Source organism: Neophocaena asiaeorientalis, unplaced genomic scaffold (genome assembly GCF_003031525.2).
Source record: "Neophocaena asiaeorientalis asiaeorientalis breed wild unplaced genomic scaffold, Neophocaena_asiaeorientalis_V1.1 scaffold521, whole genome shotgun sequence".
Taxonomy (NCBI): Eukaryota; Metazoa; Chordata; class Mammalia; order Artiodactyla; family Phocoenidae; genus Neophocaena; species Neophocaena asiaeorientalis.
The window spans coordinates 2,730,174-2,749,133 of NW_020174712.1; the positions used below are offsets into that span (position 1 = coordinate 2,730,174).

General features: G+C 44.1%; 1 protein-coding gene across 1 annotated transcript; it reads left to right on the plus strand.

Annotated features, from left to right (window-relative positions):
* Positions 1–13,463: 13,463 nt before the first annotated feature.
* Positions 13,464–17,558, plus strand: SLC25A4 (solute carrier family 25 member 4). The gene is made up of 4 exons (XM_024759996.1): positions 13,464–13,711; positions 15,000–15,486; positions 16,012–16,152; positions 17,055–17,558. Exons 1-4 carry the CDS (start codon positions 13,601–13,603, stop codon positions 17,210–17,212), a joined length of 897 nt encoding a protein of 298 aa, XP_024615764.1. The 5' UTR covers positions 13,464–13,600; the 3' UTR covers positions 17,213–17,558.
* The last annotated feature ends 1,402 nt before the right edge of the window (positions 17,559–18,960 follow it).

The window sequence follows — 18,960 nt, forward strand, 5'->3', positions numbered from 1 at the left end:
TTACATTTTTCTCCTGGCTCACTCTTTTTTGAGAAGGTTTATGGGCTATATGGCTGGTGAGACACCATCCCCTCCTAAGAAAATGTAGGTGCTCAGACAGGTAACCTCTGTACCTACTTTATTTGTTTGTTTGTTTCATTTCTTTTATAATTTGTTTTTGTTGTACTAGGATATTTTTAAATGTAATATATTGCAGGATTTATAACCAGGTTCACTGCTTTCTTTCCTTTTTTTTCTTAACAAAAAAAATTTTATTTAAGATACATTTAGGTGCCTTTGAAGCTTGGATTTTGGAATGTTTCAGTAGTGGACAGAAATCTGCTGTTGGAATCTTCTAGTCTTCCAGGTTTAATTTGAAATGTTTTTAGTTTTGTTTTGGATTTTTGTGTAGTATTTTATTTCCTTTATACCAATGCCCTTTTGCCATGCTGTTTTGGGGTGGCTGCCTAACTCTAGTGAAAATTCTTTCTATATTAACGAAAATGTGGTGTTTTAAATTCCTTAATGTTTTGCATTTTTAAAATTGTTTTTAAAGAAATATTCTAACTTATTAAAAAAAAAAAAAGGAGTTTGCATGCCACAACTAAGGACACTGACTGCTGCAACTAAAGAGTCCGCCTGCTGCAATTAAGGCCTGGTGCAACCAAATGAATAAATAAATAAGTATTAAAAAAAAATTCTTTGGCAGATCATGTGTCCTGATTTGGGGCTTGAAAAAAACATATTATCATTGTATGCGGGACCACATATACTTTTACATACATAATTATGGAGAAGTACAACTAACTGTTCCTGCCTTGCCCTTACAGGGTGACTAGTAAACCTTTGGCTTGTTAGTGGGTTCATTCTGCCCTTCCTGATATCCAAAGTATATATATATACGTGAATCATTTTTGGCTTGAAGTCATGATCAGAAATGCAACATATGAAGAATCAGTACCAACACAGTGGTTGAATAGCACAAGCCCTGGAGTTTGACAATGACTAGGTTCTGAATCTCTGTCCTGACTCTGCAGTTTGTAACTTCTAATTCTCTCTCTCTGAGTCTCAGTCTCTTCACTTATGAAACGGAAGAAATAACACTCACCTCACAGGGCTGTTAAGAAGTAAACGGTATATTGTATAAAGAACCTAGGACAGAGTGTGGCAATTAATAGGCCCTCAGCGAATGGCCTTCGTGAACACTATGTTGGAACTAGACTAGAGCTGACCAGAGCTCGAAGCCGAATGTAACACAGGGGCAAAAGCTGAGAGAAAATTACAAAGTAAGGCTAGGATTCATCCATTCAACCAGCATTCACTGAGGGTCCACCATATGCCAGGTACCATGCTGGGCACTGGGGTCAGAAAAGAGCAGGGAGGAGTAAGAGCAGAGGGCAGAAGGCTCCCTACCCCTGACCCTCCCTGTTATTACCTATCTGGATGGGTATGTTCACACTCAAGTCACCTGCTCGGATTCCTTGTGACAATGACAGGGACCTGGATAGCCAAGGAACTGACAAGGAAGATAAAATTAGGAGCCAAGACCTCATTAGTGAATGCAGCGTGGATGAGAAAACATGGACTTTAAAATCAGACAGACACAATTGTTTGCTTTTTAATAGTTTATCTGCTTACAGAAAAAATGTTAAATTTTTGGTAAAAATTCATTTTAATAAAACTAATTTTAATAAAAGATTAAAATAAGAAAAGTAATAAATGTAATTTCATCGCCCAGAGATAATTGATGGTAACATTTTGGTGTTTAGCATTCCTGTTCTTTTTCTGTGCATATGTTTTAATGGTTGAGATTATTATGTATATTATCATAATTAATTACTAATAACTATCAATTCATTATTATAATTAATATAATAGATAAAAATATATCCTAACATCTTGTTCTTTTCACCTAACCTTATTACATGAACATTTTCTCACAGTTTTACAAACTTTGGGGGAAGGATTATTTTACCAGCTGTGTAATATTCCATCCCATGGAAGCTCCACAGTTTACTGTTTCCTTAGCCATTTCCCCAGTATTGGTTACTAGGTTCATTTCACATTCTACCTGTTATGAATAACTCTCTAATGAAGAATTTTATTCAATAAGCTGTTCTCTATATTTCAAACTATTTTCTTAGGATAACTTTACATTAGTAGAATAACTGAGTCAGAGAGACTGAATATTTAAGCCTCTTGATAACATTTCCTTCCAAAAATCTATAAATTGGTACTTTCTCCAACAATGTCTAGGAGTGCCAGGATATGAGTTTGAATCTAATTCTACTTCTTATTGACTGAATGATTTGAGGCAAGTTATTTACCTTCTCTGAGCCTCAGTTTTGTCATCTGTAAAATGGAGATGCCTACCTAACAGATTTATAAAATTTAAAAGATGTGACATGTGTAACTTGGCACAAGTTCTGGTACACAGTCTAAGTTCTCAACTGAAATGTTAGCTCCCTTCTCACTTTCCTCTATTGATTTTTCCACTGTTGAGTAAAAAGGAAATACTAAACTTCACGTTTGTTCTATTTCCTATTAGTCAGTCATTTAGAACATAGTTGAAACTTCTTAACCACAAGGCATCTGAAGTAGTTAACTCTACAAATATAGGCACATTGTTTGTATCTGGTTTACAGAACCCACTAGATGCTGTGTCACTGAACTAGAAATAAATATTTGGTGCATCTGTTACTGTTACTGCATTTCTGAACAAGATTAGTGTTTTATATGTTTTTCTTTTTTTATTCTTATGCAAATTATTCACCATCTCTGTTCCCAGTTTCCCCATCGGAAAAATAAAGATAATACCTGTCCTATCTTATTTGTGTAATGAAAGCATTTCTTACTGACCACTGAGGTTTTCACTCACAGATAGACTATATGCACACTGAGTAAGATACGGGTGGGATTCGCCACACATGTCAGAGAGACGTGGAAGGGAAGAGGAAGAAAGGAGCTGACCTTTAACTAGAGCCTGCATTTCACACACATTCAACACACACACACACCAATCATGACAGGTGCATCAGTTTCTCAAATGTTACAGATAAAGAAACTGAAATGCAGCAAATTTAAGTAATTTCTTCAAGGTCCCAACCTACCATGAGGTGCAGACACAATTCAAATACTAAACTGTATCCTGAGAAGCAGAAGGGCATTCTTACGCTTTAGCAACTAAGTCATTATTAACACCATTGTGGGACTGAATGAGAAAATCGGTTTTTTTTAACTTCCACTTCATTGCTTAGAGAGAAAAACACAACAAGGTAAATTCACCTGCAAAATTAATTTTGTTAGCTCTGAATATAAAATATGTAAACAAACTCCATCTGGAAGACAGTTCTATCACTGTAGAAAGTACTGAGTATGACCTCTGTGAGGGCATCACGTGCCTGTGACCATGTGTAACCAACATGAGCTTCCTGCTAGGATGACAGTCATATGCAGCTCTTGGAAAGGAGAGGCACAGAAGGAAAAGGATTCTTATAGTACCCAGGGCTCCCGTCCCACACCCCAAAAGGAAGAAAGATGCAGGCCAAAACTGGCCAAGACTGTAAAATAAAATAACTAATATCACAGTAAGTTAAGCAATATGAAATTATGGTTTTGTAAGGCAAAATCAGTCAAATACCATCATTTTCATATGGTTCAACATATACATATGACATTGTTCCAGAAATCGAGAAAGGATTGTTTCTGGAACTGACTTCAAAAGTGACACTTGGTAGTTAGGTTTTGATGAGCTATTCCCTCTAAATTATATCCATCGCTTTTATAATGGAACCATGAAATATTTTGATGGATATTTCAAACTACACAAAAGGAAAATAACTTCATTACAACAAAATCTCTTGTTTTCTAAGTCCTAAACTTCTTTAACTTCTGCACCTGAAAAAATTGCATGTATAATAGGTGGAATAGTATTTGTGTACATTGTGATGGCTGAAATGTGTGATACTTTATAGGAATGTCTATATTACCACAGATATGGGGGCGGCATTAAATAAGGAACCAACTGCCTTATAGGTGTGTGACCTTCGGCAAAGCTGCTGACCCTCTCTGGGCTTCAGTTTACATCCATGTAAAACAAAGATAATCACCTGCTTCATGGAGCAACATGTGATTATGACATGAACTGTAATAAAGTAAGGGAGAGGGGACTTCCCTGGCATTCCAGCGGTGAAGACTCTGAGCTTCCACTGCAGAGGGGCGCCCGCTAGATCCCTGGTTGGGGAACTAAGATCCCACATGCTGAGCTGTGGCCAAAAAAAAAAAAAAAAAGAAAGGGAGAGATCTTTACAATGATAAAGTGTTATTAAAAGTTGGTTATTATATGTCAATAAAGTGTAATGCTGTAGATGACTGATGCATTATATCTCTGGTTTGAAAGGAGATTAAATAGATTGTTTCCAGTCTCCTCTTGCAGGGTAAGGAGAGAGCTACCTACAAAGACAGGCTTCTGCTAGATCCCAATTGCTGAATTGAACGAAATTCACCCTGAGGATGAATGGCGGGGCTTTTAACAGCTGCACTCTTGTGGAGGCTGAGACCAGGCCACGGCTGGAGGTGCTTCACATTGCCCTGGCCTGGAGAGGTCATACAGGGCTAGGGCCTCTTCCCAGATTCGAGCACCTTAGTCTCAAAACAGAGGTAGCACCGCCTACCTGGGTTTGCTGAAAGAATTAAACGCGATGATGGATTAAGAGCCAAGTACGGTGCGCAGCACGAAGTCATCGGTGTCCTGCAGGGCGGTAGACTCGAAAACCGAATAAACGAACCTCTGGGGACGGGTGAGGGGCCGGTAGGGAGCTGGATTTAGAGAGTTCGTGATGCCGTTCGTGATGTGTCGGTGCCTCACGGATGCAGGACGACCCGCCCCGGAGGGACCGCGGAAGCTCGGCGGCGTTGACCCCGGGATGTCTCACGCCCGCACCTGTGGGCCGGGGCCACTGGGGGTCAGCCCGCGGAGGGCTGGGGCCACTGCGGGGCTCTCCGGGCAGCGTCTCTCCAGGTCGGTTGCTGCGCAGGGTCCGGGCCGGGCGCCGCGGCGGGACTATGGGGGCGGGAGGGGGCGCGCGCATCCCGGGCCCGCGTTCCAGGTTGACCCGGGCTCCCCCAGCGGCCGAGAGGCGCCGCCGAGAGTCCAGGCGCGCTGGGCTGCTTGGGCTGAAAACCAGGCACCGAGAACTCAGGGGGCGCTGATCCCACCCGGCTTCCAGCCTCTCTTCGGCCCCCGTCGTGCCCCCTAGTCCACACCCTGGCCGCGTCGCCGCAGCCGCGCGGCTCGGCTGCTTGCTCCCAGGAGTCCGCTCTCCTGTTCCGGAGGAGCCGAGAGGCGCTGGGCTTGGCGCCCTGGGCTCTGCTAGCCGCCGGGTACGGGTTGCCACGGCAACGGGCCCAGCCCCCAGCACCCTCTACCGCATCACTTCTCCAGAAGCCCGCGGCAGAGCCCTGGGGCTGAGAGGAAGGATGAACGCAGGAGGCCGACCCACCGCACCCAGGGCTGTGTGTCCGCCGCCCCCAGGCCCGACTTCCCCCCGGAGGCACCGGGGAGCGGACAGCAGAGCGGGCGCCAGCCTGGCCCTCCGCGACCTCCTGGTCGCGCCCCTGCGCCTCGGGGTTGGTGGCCCGGGTTGGGGGACAGCGCTTGAGGCGCCTCCAAACGCAGGGATAGCGGGGTTGCCCGAACTCCAGAAAAAGGCCTAGCAAGAGAGGGTAACTGCAAGAAAGGGGTTAATCTAAAGGTAGCTCCGTTCTTTCTACATTAAGCAAATAACCCCGCTGCTCTCTGGGTAAATCAGACAACGTGGACCGAGTACTGTACCAGGTGCTGCTCGGAAACTCTAACGCCATCCTAGCCGTCTCTGCTTTCTCAAAACAAATTCTGGGGACTTACTGTGTCCCTCTCTACCCAGCTTTTCGGACAAAGAGGTTAGAATAGTTAAACAGATCTACTCTTTACCAGGCCATTCTATTAGCATTACCCTGCGACGTTTTTTGTATTTTGTTTTGTTTCTCAGAGGAATGGTGGTCGGTGGAGTTAGCGCATGCGTAGCGTTAGCGGGTACGATCAATTATTTTTCCAAAGTGGCTGTGTCGTTTTACATTTCCACAATGTAATGTGGAAATTCCAGTGTATGAGGATTCCAGTTGTTCTGCATTCCTGCCAACGTTTGGCAGTCTGTCTTTTTAAATTTTAGCCTTCTGAGATGTGTGGTGGCATCTCACTGTGGAGTTTTCTTTAGGTTGAATCATATGAAATTGCTGAAAATTGACTTTCAGAAATGGCAATGTTATACGATTGAACCAAATTTGCATTTCCCTGGTAAGTAATGGTGTCAAACGCCTTTTCATGTTCTTGTTAAACTATGAATATAATCTCTTTAGCGAAGTCTATGTTTCTGTTCAAGTCTTCATCTATTTTTAAATTGGGCAAAGTCTTATTTTCTCTCTGATTTGTCTTTTCACTCATATTGGTGTCTTATGGACTGAACTGTATTCTTCCAAAATTCGTATGTTGAAGCCCTAACTCCCAGTACCTCAGATTGTGATCCTATTTGGAGATAGAGCCTTCAAAGAGGAAATTAAGTTAGAATAGGGTCATTGTGCTAGGCCCTAATCCAATATGACTGGTGTCCTTATATGAAGAGGAGATTGGAACACAGATACACATAAGAACAACCCCATCACAGAGGAGCGTGTGACCAGGACACAGGCAGCCATCTGCAAGCCAAAGAGAGAGGCCTCGGAAGAAACCAAACCTGCTGACATATTGATTTCGGACTTCTAACCTATAGAATTGTGAGAAAATTAATTTATTGTTTAAACCACCCAATCTGTGGTATTGATACTCTGTTATGGCATCTTTCACAAACTGATACATGGTATAATAGCTACATGTGATCCCCCCCTAGTGGCCACATTGAATAATGTTATGAAATTCAAGCAATTCTTCCAGAGAGCATCTTATGCACAGCAAGCTGCACATATTTGACCACTGTGTCAGTTCCGAATTAATTTGACGTCAGTGTTTTCCGCAGCAGCAAATAAATTGGCATCACAGTCCAGAGAGATACTCAGTGCCTAAATAGACCAAGAGAGAAAACTTGGCATTCTCAGAACCTGGCAAAACAGTAGCCACCTAAAATAATGAATAACCATTATAGTGTTATTAGCACCTTAATATGTAAGTCAGAAACATATATAATGGTTGACATAGAATATTCATGGTAGATAAATAATGTAAATGGTAACTTTCAAGGACATGAACAAGGAGGACAAATAGAAATTATAAAATAAAATGGCACAAGTAAAAATTTTAAATATGTGTAGTGATTCCCTGGCAACTTCCTGTGAATCTATAATTATTTAAAAATAAAAATTTTAAAATACCAATGGTCACAACAAATGGAAATGGGTCCAAACTCTCCAGCTAAAAGAATAAGAGTATCAACTTAGACTTTTTTAAAAAGGGGAAAAGAAAATATAAAAGTTTATGGAAAATATACCTCAAAGATACAGAATGGTTGAAAGTAAAGGAGTAGAAAAAGATAAACTAGGCAAATACAAACCAAAGAAAAGCAAGTATTTCTCTGTTCATTTAGGGGGTTAAGAATTTAGGGCACAAATATCACTACAGATAAAGAGGACTAAAACTTAATGATAAAAGTTAGATTCACCAAGAAGGTATAACAATTCAAATTTTCTTTGCCTTTAAGAACAAAGCCTTAAAACGTATAAAGGAACATTTGTCACAACTACAGGAGAAATTGACAAATCCACCACTGAAGTGGCTATGATTTTACATGGCGGGCACACATTAGAGACAATCATATTTCTGCTAGTATATTTACTCCTACTTTATATGATGAAATCCTATGTACCCACATTTCATAGTGCTACACCAAAGTTAAGGTGGGCTCCAGGTGCTCCATTATTGAAAAATTTAAGAACTAGTACACCAGACAGAAAGCGAAAGACAAATACCATATGATATCACTTATATGTGGAATCTAAAATAAGACACAAATGAACTCATCTACAAAACAGAAACAGACTCACAGACATAGAGAACAGACTTGTGGTTGCCAAGAGGGAGGGGAGATGGGGGAGGGATGGTTTGAGAGTTTGGGGTTAGGGTATGCAAACTATTGTATATAGAATGGATAAACAACCAGGTACTACTGTGTAGGACAGGGAACTATATTCAATATCCTGAGATAAACCATAATGGAATATAAAAAAGAATATATATATATCTGAATCACTTTGCTGTGCAGCAGAAATTAACACAACATTGTAAATCAACTATACTTCAATAAAAATAAATAAATAAAACATCATATAGGTTCACTGTAAAAATAAACAAACTAGTGCACTAGAAATTGAAGCTTGATATTTCCCTACTCATTTAAAAAACATTTATTGAACAACTATTGTGTTTAATACATCATGGAGCTTGTATGTTAAACGAGTCCGTTACTGTGCCTATTTAGTTTAGCCATTTAATAGAAATGCAAACGTTGGAGTCTCACAGAGATTTATAGAGTAAACTGCCCTGAAGGCCCTCCCTCTCAACACTCCCTCCCTCTGTCTCTCCCTCTCAATTAAGTCTGCATCTCCTTCTTAAAGAAATGTGCTTGACAGAATGAGCAACGGTGGTTTCCGAAACTGTGACATGCCTTTAGTGTATTGTTTTTTTTAATTAAGAAAATACTACAGCAAGTACAAATACTGCCCCACAAACTCAACTGTGCAAAGCAATTTAATTTCTATGAAGAGGCTCCCTTTTGCCAAGTGGTAGAAAGAGTTTGGGTCCCCTTTTTCTCTCCACCGCTTTCCGGTGGATTCCATCTACATTCCGGGGATGTCTGTAGCACTAAGTCTGGGGAGGAAGGGCACGTGGTCTGGATCACCTGCCAGGTCCTCCCTTATTCCCTTCTGGTCTTCAGTCATTGTCACGCCAAGGTCACGCCTGACACTTGCCTCATTTCCAGCCACAGGGCTCTTCAGGTCGGTCTTGCCCTCGGCTGACTTTAGTGTCCTTGGTTACAGAATGGTATTCTGGTGCTCTCACGCCACACAGGGGCAGGAGGAATGTAATGGGTTTTTCTAAGGTCCTTCACCTGAGCAGGCAGGTGCCTGGGATTTGTTCTGTTCCCTTTCATGCTGGATGAACTCTGCAAGGCTGTCTCTGACTGTGTCCTAAACCACCACCCAGCCATGTCTCCCTGGCTTCTCACAGCCTCCCTGGGCTTGGGAGAGTACAGGGCCCCGTCTCCTGAAGACCCAAACGAACATATCACTCCTTGCTTTCTCTCTAACTCTCTTCCTTTCACCGCAGGTTTGGGAAAACTTGAGGTAATCTTTGAAAGGGTGGGCTGGGCAGGAAGTTCTGCTTTCCCTCAGGTATTCTACCAAATCTCCTGTGTAGATGTGAATTCTTTCTCTTCCTTTGGAAATTCGAATGCCAAGAATAGACTGTTTATTTTCTTTGCTTTTTGAATGTTTTCTTTTTCTGAGGCCATGACACAGAATGTCTAGCTGACTGAAAAAGGAAGGGTCATGGGGTAAAAGCAAGCATACGGGGGAAAAGACTTCCTATATTAAAATAGCAACATATTGTTATTCAACAGTACAGATGAGCAAAAATGGACTCTTGGATAACATTTATTAAACACTGATTTAAATAATAGCAGGAATAAAGCAAGTATTTAAAAAAAGCAATTCTAGGATAAAGAAACACTAAATACTGGGGAAGCCAGTTCGAAATGTACAACACTTACCAGTCAGGACAACTCCAGGTGAGTATTGGTTTTATTCATAGAGGCTGTAGTTCAGTGAAATCAGAAGCCTGTAAATCATGAAGGGTGGACGGTTATGATCAGAAGACATTATTACACATCCATAAAAATGAGCTTGACTGTATTACAGAAGACTGAAAATGCTTACTGGGGTCGCGGATAAAGTAAAGAGCAGGTACTAAGATTGGGTGGGAGAGAAGAGGTTATGGGTCTCTTTAGGAAGGGGGTGTCCAACTCTGTGAGTGGGGGACAGGCTGCAGGGGCTGAAAGCTTGCAGGCTCCTCCCACCAGCAACTGCTGAGCCAACTTCTCCAGGGAGGAGGGACTTCTGGGAGAAGAAATCCCTCTGACCATCTTTTTGATGATTCAGGGGCTCCTCTGCCCCAGAAATCACCTCCTTTAAATAATAATGCCTAAGATCCTTCTAACAAAACTTTTGTGTCCTAAGCGTTCCTAAAATAAAAATACAAGTTCTGACTCAGGTAGCACATTGAAAGTCACTCACCTGGAAGTACAACCACAGGCCTACTTGGACCCTTGTCTCACCACCTTGGAACACCCTTATAGGCAGCACAAGTATGTCTGTTCCTGCCATGTGAGAGTCTCTAGGGCAGCACTCTTACCTTTCTGATTTTTGTATCACCAGTGCCCAACAGTGTTTGGTGTCTAGAGTAGGCATGCAATAATGCTTGTTGAAAGATGAAAAGGAAATGAATGAATGAATGGTGAGTGAATGGTTCAGATCATTTCTATTTTGATGGATAAAGGAAGGAGGAGAGTGGATACCCAAGGAGTTGATCACTAAAGGGTAAGCAGTTTCTACAATGAATAAATAGGTTAAAAAGAAGACAGATTTTGTAGTTGCATAATTTTCTTGGCATGAGCTAAGTAGGAGCTGGTAGTTGGAGTGTTTTGCATGAATACACATGATTTCTGAAGGCATGTGATGTGTGTGTGCCCTTTAATAAGGACTTTACTATTAAGACACTTTCTTATAAAGAATTTGTTAATTAAGGTATCGTTCTAATTAATTAAGCTGCCCCAAGCGAGAACTGTGGAGAAATATAGCATTTGTTTTGTTTGGTCTTTTGGAAACGATGCATCAATGCATGAAAATGAATGAGTCTACTTCAATCTTTGATTGAAATTCAGCAATTCATGTATGGTCTTATATGATCAAAAAATAAATTTTCAGAATTCATTCCTCTTTGTTTAAGGCCGGAGTTTACCACATGAACAAATAGTAATAGTGTGTTCTACTTCGTTGCAGTTTTAGAGGTACACCTACACGCAGGCAGTGCATTAGCCCCACCATCACCAAGTCCTTAAGTGTTTTTTGTTTAAATTTCTTGTGGCTTTTTCTCTTTAGCAGCTCCCGTTCTCTAGTCCCAATTTGGTAAAAAGAGACTAATTCTTTAAAAGCTGCCACTAAAATCCCAAAACCCGCTCAATACACTACTCTCATTTCTGCATAGCCCTCCCCCCATCCCACCCCAGTCTCCAGGACACCATGCCACATTTGAAAGCAGAGTTTTCTCTCTTATCTCAGATGCCTTGTCCATCCTCAGGCTGGCAGAAAGCCACCAAGTACTGGGATTGGCAGGCAGACGCATGTTCTACTGAGCGCCATTTTCACCCCTGCCTGTGTAAGTGATACCCAGATCTTGTGATCACAGACAGCCCATGCTCCTGGGGGCATCTGAGGCCTCTCCTTTCTGAGAAAGCCCATGGGGGGAGAGGACAGTGTGCAGATGTCCACGGAAAACCTCTTGTCGAGGATTCCAGCTACAGCTCCTCTGACGTGACAGGACAATTGGACAGGAGCCAAGGAGAGATATGATATCTCCCACTTAGGAAATACTAAAAATTTTGATTGGTAAAATTAAGTGTAACAAAGATGATAAAACTTCCTGAATTAATATAAGTTAATATTTAACTTAAATGTCTGTTTAAAAAAATCTTGTGATGTTTAAATAATTGAACAGCTCGACAGTAAAAATAAATCCAGGCATATAGGCAGACAAAACTTTTTTTGTTTTGTTTGGCCACATCTCACAGCTTGTGGGAACTTAGTTCCCCAACCAGGGATTGAACCTGGGCCCCCAGCAGTGAAAGCATGGAATCCTAACCACTGGACCACCAGGGAATTCCCAATTTTTTGAGTTTTAAGAGGTTGTGGACGTTTCTGTTTATGCTGAATCCTTGACCTTCTACCTGCTCTGACCTCTCACCTGGATTTCTGGACTCTAGTCTTCTCCAGCCTCAGATAAACGCGTACCCTTTGTGGTCCTGGCACCCAACTACGTGACCTCAGCTCTACTGAAGCCTCCAAACCCAGAGTGACACAAAGCTGCAGCTCACTCAATGCCTAACATGATATCTGTCTGCACTCAACAGCAAGCTTGTGAAAAAAGTGAATAAACTTTGTCCAGTGTACAAACGAACATTAACAAACATGGCAAGAGAATTGGATAGTGTAAAGAGTTTAGAGCAATCATTCTAGGGGAAGGAACAGCTGTATTTGAAAACCTGTATGATTATATGAACTGTCTAGAAAAAATGTTAAGGAAAATCAAAGCTCATAGTAATATATTTTCTTAAAAAATACTCCACACATTAATTGCAATCCATTCCTAGGACTAGATAGCATATATCTCCCCCACCCCAGGTGTCTATTAAAAAGAGGCAAATACAGTCAAGGATTCGACCTTCTCTTACTTGACATCCCTGTCACCCAGCTACTCCAAAGGGAAGGGTAACAGCACTGACCCTCAGAAAGCTGCCAGCTGCCTGAGAACATTCTGCCCAGAATATGTGCTGAGATTCCATTGAGAGCAGGGTGGAACATCAAGCCCTTAAGGGATTTAAAAAAAAAAACACAAAAACCAAAAAAACGTATCCTGTATCCTATAAGGTCCTTGGGGCTATGTATCATGGGGTTACAGGCTGACCCAATAGAAAAACAGCACACACACACACACAACTTGCTAAAATATTGCTAAAAGTATTCACCTAGTGGCCCCCTGCGCTCGGCCTGTCCTGGTGGCGCAGAGCCCCCGGCACAGAAACATTTGATAGCAGAATGAAGGATTGAACGATTGAATGGTGAGAAGAGGGGAATCAGCGGGTTGCCAAATTAGATGAAGCAACCATAGCATCAAATGACGTTAGTGTATTTATTTTGGCGGATCTTATTTGTGAACGCACACAACTCTTTAGAGGCCCACATCCAGGCAGGGAGCTCTGGTGAGGGACACAGTTACAAGGAAGAAGAAGAAAAAGTAACATTTCAGGCCTTGGCCAGGGGCGGGTCGCGGGCAGGCCCGAGGCTAAAGCAAGCTGGGCTGGAAGCTGCAGGTCCTGTGTCTGAGTCCAGGTAAGGCCCGGGACTAAGCCTCCTTGTGCTATAAATACAGCGGCCCACATGCTGCACAGACACGGTGTTCCCTCCGCTCGCGGGACAGATAACATGAATTCGCCCTTTAAACGTCCCAAGTAAAGGCACAGTACCCGGCCCACCCCTGCCTCCCGGAAGCGCCTTCGCCCCCTTTGCCCTCTGCAGAGGAGGGGGCTGGCAGGGGTGGGGAGGGGTTCCGCGCACCTGTCCAGCCAATGCGCGGGGCGCGCACGGCCCCGGGGTCCCTACTCCTCTCGCGAGAGGCTGGGCGGGGCATATAAGGCCGGCTGCGGGGCGGGGGAACGACCGGCCCCTTCGCGTCGCGCAGGGACAGAGCCGGGGACTCTGTGCCTGGCCAGGCGAAGAGAGTGAGAGCGCGGCTCTCGGAGGCGGTGTGCGCCCGGCTGTCACCATGAGCGACCAGGCTTTGAGCTTCTTGAAGGACTTCTTGGCTGGCGGCGTCGCCGCTGCCATCTCCAAGACCGCGGTTGCCCCCATCGAGAGAGTCAAACTGCTGCTGCAGGTGGAGACCGAGCGGGCGCGAGCGCGGCGAGCTGGGCGCGGGGCGGGGCGCGCGGAGCCCGGGCGAGCTGCGGGGCGAGGGGAAGCGGGGCGCCGCCGAAAATCCGCTGTAGGCCTGGGCCCGGCGCGCGGCCTGCGAAAAGGGGAAGGTGCCCTCTGCTCAGAGTCAGGTCCAGCGTCAGTCAGTAGCGGGTTCCCGGTGTCGGGTGGCGCCCCGCGTGCGGGTGTCTATATATGGAAACCCACTCGGAGTAGGTTGCAGCCAGCCAGATCCTGCTCGGGGACAGCGCGGACACTCAGGCTTCTTGGGTCGGCCTCACCTCTTGATTTTCAAAGTCCCTTGCATCCTCTTACCTGCATCCACCTTTTACAATAAAAACATCAAAATAATAATTATTACTCGAGATTATTACGATGTCCCATGCGCTGTGCTGTAGGCTGACATATCTATTATTCACTCATCTTTGTATGACCTCTGTAAGGTAGGTATTATTTTTCCCCATTTTGCACATAAAGAGATTTTGAGAGACTAAGAAACAATTTTCAGAATAAACTTAGATCGCTTTACTCATCCTTTCCCCAAATCTTTTCCTCCCCAGCCTGGTCTCTGAATGGTTTGTTCTCATCATCCCATGTATCCTTTTTTTTTTTTCACTTGCCCAAAAGGCAAGGGCCCCTCCAATGAGGAATTGGGCGTTTTCAATTTGGGAGTCAAAATGATCAGGAACAAGAAAAACCCCAACAAATTGCCCACGGCAACAAACCCCTCAATAATTAATTACTTGGATAATCCTCTTGAAAAATTTCAGGCTTGAATGCCTAGTGGATTCTTTCTCCTGCTGTTAGAACATCTACTACTCAGAGATCCTGGTCTCCGGGGAGACTAGAGAGAGACTGAGGAATTCTCATCTCCTGCTGATCATGTCTGTCAAATCAGAGCAGGTGTCCTTTGGGGCAAGGATCTTTAATCATTTCTATCTCCCAGTAAGCCCCTAGTATAGTTCTGGCACCTAGGGAAAAATGCAACAAATAAATGACTCCCTTTATGTAATCAAATCGTCCTTTCTGTTTATTTGGAGCAGAAACTTTTCTCCCAAATGCCCGGATACTTGAGGCAAAATTGGGTTTGGGGGGCGCATTATCCAAGTAGCTAACACATTTACTCAGTATTCATTTGATTTCCCCATACTTTTTAAACAAGGAAATCCAGGAAGTGCAAACCTTGTTCTCCTGTCGTCTTTCCTTCTCTTTGCCCTGCCTGTCCTCCACCACCCTCCTCCCCTCCACAGGTCCAGCATGCCAGCCAACAGATCAGTGCTGAGAAGCAATACAAAGGGATCATTGATTGCGTGGTGAGAATCCCCAAGGAGCAGGGCGTTCTCTCCTTCTGGAGGGGTAACCTGGCCAACGTGATCCGTTACTTCCCCACCCAAGCTCTCAACTTCGCCTTCAAGGACAAGTACAAGCAGATCTTCCTGGGGGGCGTGGACCGGCATAAGCAGTTCTGGCGCTACTTTGCCGGTAACCTGGCTTCCGGTGGGGCAGCTGGGGCCACCTCTCTCTGCTTTGTCTACCCGCTGGACTTTGCTAGGACCAGATTGGCCGCCGACGTGGGCAAGGGTGCTGCCCAGCGTGAGTTCACTGGTCTGGGCAACTGTCTCACCAAGATCTTCAAGTCTGATGGCCTGAGGGGTCTCTACCAGGGTTTCAACGTCTCTGTCCAGGGCATCATTATCTATAGAGCCGCCTACTTTGGAGTCTATGACACGGCCAAGGGTGAGAGATGGGCATCAGGGGGTGCAGAGCGGGGAGGAGGGTGTGTGCAGAGAGGCTCCTGAGAGATCTCTAACTGATAAAGGACTTTGTATTTGTTAATCTTGTTTGTCCCTTGCCCTGGCCTAAACTGAGGCTTCTCAGTGAGGAGGTGTCGAGGCGTGGATCAATAGCTGGGGGATTCTCCTTGTCCTCTACTGAAATAAACTGGCCTTGAGTTATTGGGCGGGGACGGATGAAGTGGGAGCCCAGCTCCCTCTATCCGTTACCAAGTTTAACTTGGAGCCACTTCAACATGCCCTGTGCACTGGGCACAGCTCTCTGGCTTTGAGGATCCAGGGAGTGTGCCACCAACTTTTGTTGGCTGCCTGGTTACTCATGAAGCACCCCACAAAGGGCGGACTCTTCTGGAAGGGTAGGGCATGGAGTTGGAGGTGTGGTGGCCTGTTCTCCATCCCCACCTGCTTTTTGCTCAGCTGCTCAGAGGAACCATGTCATGGTCATTTGGTTTCTTGGCTCTTCCCACAGGGATGTTGCCTGACCCCAAGAATGTGCACATTATCGTGAGCTGGATGATCGCCCAGACTGTGACGGCGGTCGCGGGGTTGGTGTCCTACCCCTTTGACACTGTCCGTCGTAGGATGATGATGCAGTCTGGTCGGAAAGGGGGTAAGCCTGAGACCTATCGGACTCTTATTTTTCTGCTCAAGGAGAATACTAGTCAGTGCTCGTTTCAGCCTTCACTGTTCCAAGTTGTTAAAATTGTGCTGAGAATTTAGGAAAGAAAGATGATAATGAATCCTCCCCAACATTCTCCAGTATTCCTTTAAAAAAAGATTTTTTATTTTTATCAAAGAAATGATAACACCAAAAACGGGATATTTAGAAGTGAACTTAACTAGGCATCTAGCATCACAGAGGCCTTAGGCCCTCTTCCCTTAGAGCCTGGGTGCAGAAACAAGGGGAAAGAATTGAAGTAGTCAGCTAGTTTATTTAAAAATACTTCTTCTCTTATCTAGTTATTACAAGTATTATTGGGGAGGGTGGTTTAGCTGGGGGAGAGATGGCCTGAAGCAGTCTGTGGCGATAGGAAAAGTTTTGGCTTCCATAGGTTGAAACATATGAAATTGCCATGTTTACAGTAAAAAAACATCGAATGTTGGCCGTTTCTTATGGTTCAACCTAATAATTGCATCTCTCATTTTAACCTTAGGCAGTACAGTCTGAGATTAGGCCTCAGTTTTCTCATCCATAACAAAGGGGACCACCCAGCTTAATACTTCCGCTCCACCCAGCTCCCTTCCTGTTTCTCTGTTTGACTTCTGTGAATTAGCTGGTTCATTGCCCCAGTTCTTCAGTTGATCTTGAATTGAGCTGAAGTAGGAATCACCAGAGACCCCCCCTCAGCAGTTATGCAGGGGGAGGGGACATCCTGTTGAATGTGCCTAGAGCTGGGCGGAAGGCTCAAAGTGACCTTTATAACACTGATGACTATGTGGGCAGATGTCTTTTGGAGGAAAAGTCTCTTTCCCCCAGACTTATGGAGCCCTTACCAACATTTGTTTCCACAGCGGATATTATGTACTCTGGGACAGTGGACTGCTGGAGGAAGATTGCAAAAGACGAAGGACCCAAGGCTTTCTTCAAAGGCGCCTGGTCCAACGTGTTGAGAGGCATGGGCGGTGCTTTTGTATTGGTATTGTATGATGAGATCAAAAAATATGTCTGATGTAATTAAAACTCAAGTTCATTGGTTCCAGATCCATTGTGTGGTTTAACAGACTCTTCCTAGGGGAAGTAAAAAGAAAGATCTGGGATGAAACCAGATTGAAAGGAATACGTCAGGAAAAAAAAAAAAAGGCTTCATTGAGTATTCATTAAACCACAAATGTATTTTGTATTTATTTTACATTTAAATTCCCACAGCAAATAGAAAAGAACTTATCATACTTATATAATTAACTGAAGACACAATAATGAATAACTGAAGGTGAAATGTCAGTAAAGACCACTTAATGCACGATATTTTACTGAATTCTTAACTGCCAAATGGATTAAAATCATAAGACCATCCATCTTATTTTCTAGCATGACTCATTTATAACTCCGTGGCCAAGCTTCTAAATGTCAGATATTATACTGTGTATCATGTGAGCACCTACAGGGCTTAAAGTTCTGGTTTTCAAACTGAAACAGGTTATGCCGTCTCTCTTCACCTTACCTCCTACGATGCTGCTGTAGACTCCTAGTGGTAACACGGATCGTAGCTTCTATAATCTTACCTTATTTTATGCACTATCATACTGTCTTCAGGAATTCTGAGGTTCCACTAAAAGCTTTAAATCACAGTTTCAAGAGCTTTGCACAATTAGGAAGTGCTCTGTATTTGTGCCTTTAGAGAATTGTGATGCTTGGAATTTTATGACAGGTAGACAGTATTCACTGAAAATCAGTTAGCAAGCTGGTATTTAATGCCTGTTAGGTCCTGTGGAAGATACAAAAAGGCAGGAGCCTATGCTGACAAAAGCTTAAGTGGGGTCAGGAGAGAGGAGTGACATGGCATTGTTAGATAATGTAACGTTTAAGACAGTGAATCCTGGCTGAGTAGGGACTAGAAGCCGGGAGATGAACTGGTGGGGGGCGTGGTAGAAGGTGGGCCTTGAAAGAAAATAACTAGATTTAAATACGTGGGTATAGAAAGTATCTGCCAGCACTTCTTTTCAGCAACAATTTATCAAGACCTAGAGGAAAGGCAGTTTTGGATTTGACTCTCATAAACCTGTTTGCGAGAGGAAAGGAAGCATTACTGGTGCAGAAGAGCACGCCGTTCATATGGCCCTTGCTTGCTGGGAGTGACCTGGAGGAAACAAGTCCCTACCTGCTGGCGAAGCCTGGAGGGCAGGCACGTGTCTTTTGTGGTTCTCCTGACAGGTGGTTGAAGGGCATCTCGGTACCCTCTGTGTTTTTGTTTTTGGCTGCAGGACCTTAGTTCCCCGACAAGGGATTGAACCCAGGCCATGGCAGTGAAAGCACAGCGTCCTGACCACTGGACCGCCAGGGAAGTCCCGGTACCCTCTGTTCTTTACCCTTCTTCCCAATCTCTTCTCCTTACTCCCGCCTCCCCGGTAAAAAATCGGCTGCCTCATTTCACTCTAGTAACTAAGGTCTGTGTTTGGCCACCTCCAAGGTTACATCCTTCCTAATCTAGCAGTTGTCTCTGCCGCTGGAAAAGGCCAGAGAGCTCAAAAGAAAGTCTCTTAAGGCCATCTCGAGGCCAGGCCACAAACGCTGGCTGTTAGGCGCCTTCTGGATACCTTGTCCTCATTGGCCTTCCAATGCTAAGGATGATAGAAACGGCCCAAGTTCTGTTGCTGATGGAGAGAAAAGCAAAGCAGGGCAGGCTAGGAGGACAAATACTTTTGTGAAGTATATCTCAAAGTAAGGCCAGCCCTTTGAGTATTTTCAAGCCTAAGAGTT

Excerpts from the sequence above, each read along its gene's own strand:
- SLC25A4 (XM_024759996.1), top strand. The coding sequence starts at position 13,601 with ATGAGCGACCAGGCTTTGAGCTTCTTGAAGGACTTCTTGGCTGGCGGC. Across the intron at positions 13,712-14,999 it reads GAGTCAAACTGCTGCTGCAG|GTCCAGCATGCCAGCCAACA; the intron begins GTGGAGACCGAG and ends TCCCCTCCACAG. Across the intron at positions 15,487-16,011 it reads AGTCTATGACACGGCCAAGG|GGATGTTGCCTGACCCCAAG; the intron begins GTGAGAGATGGG and ends CTCTTCCCACAG.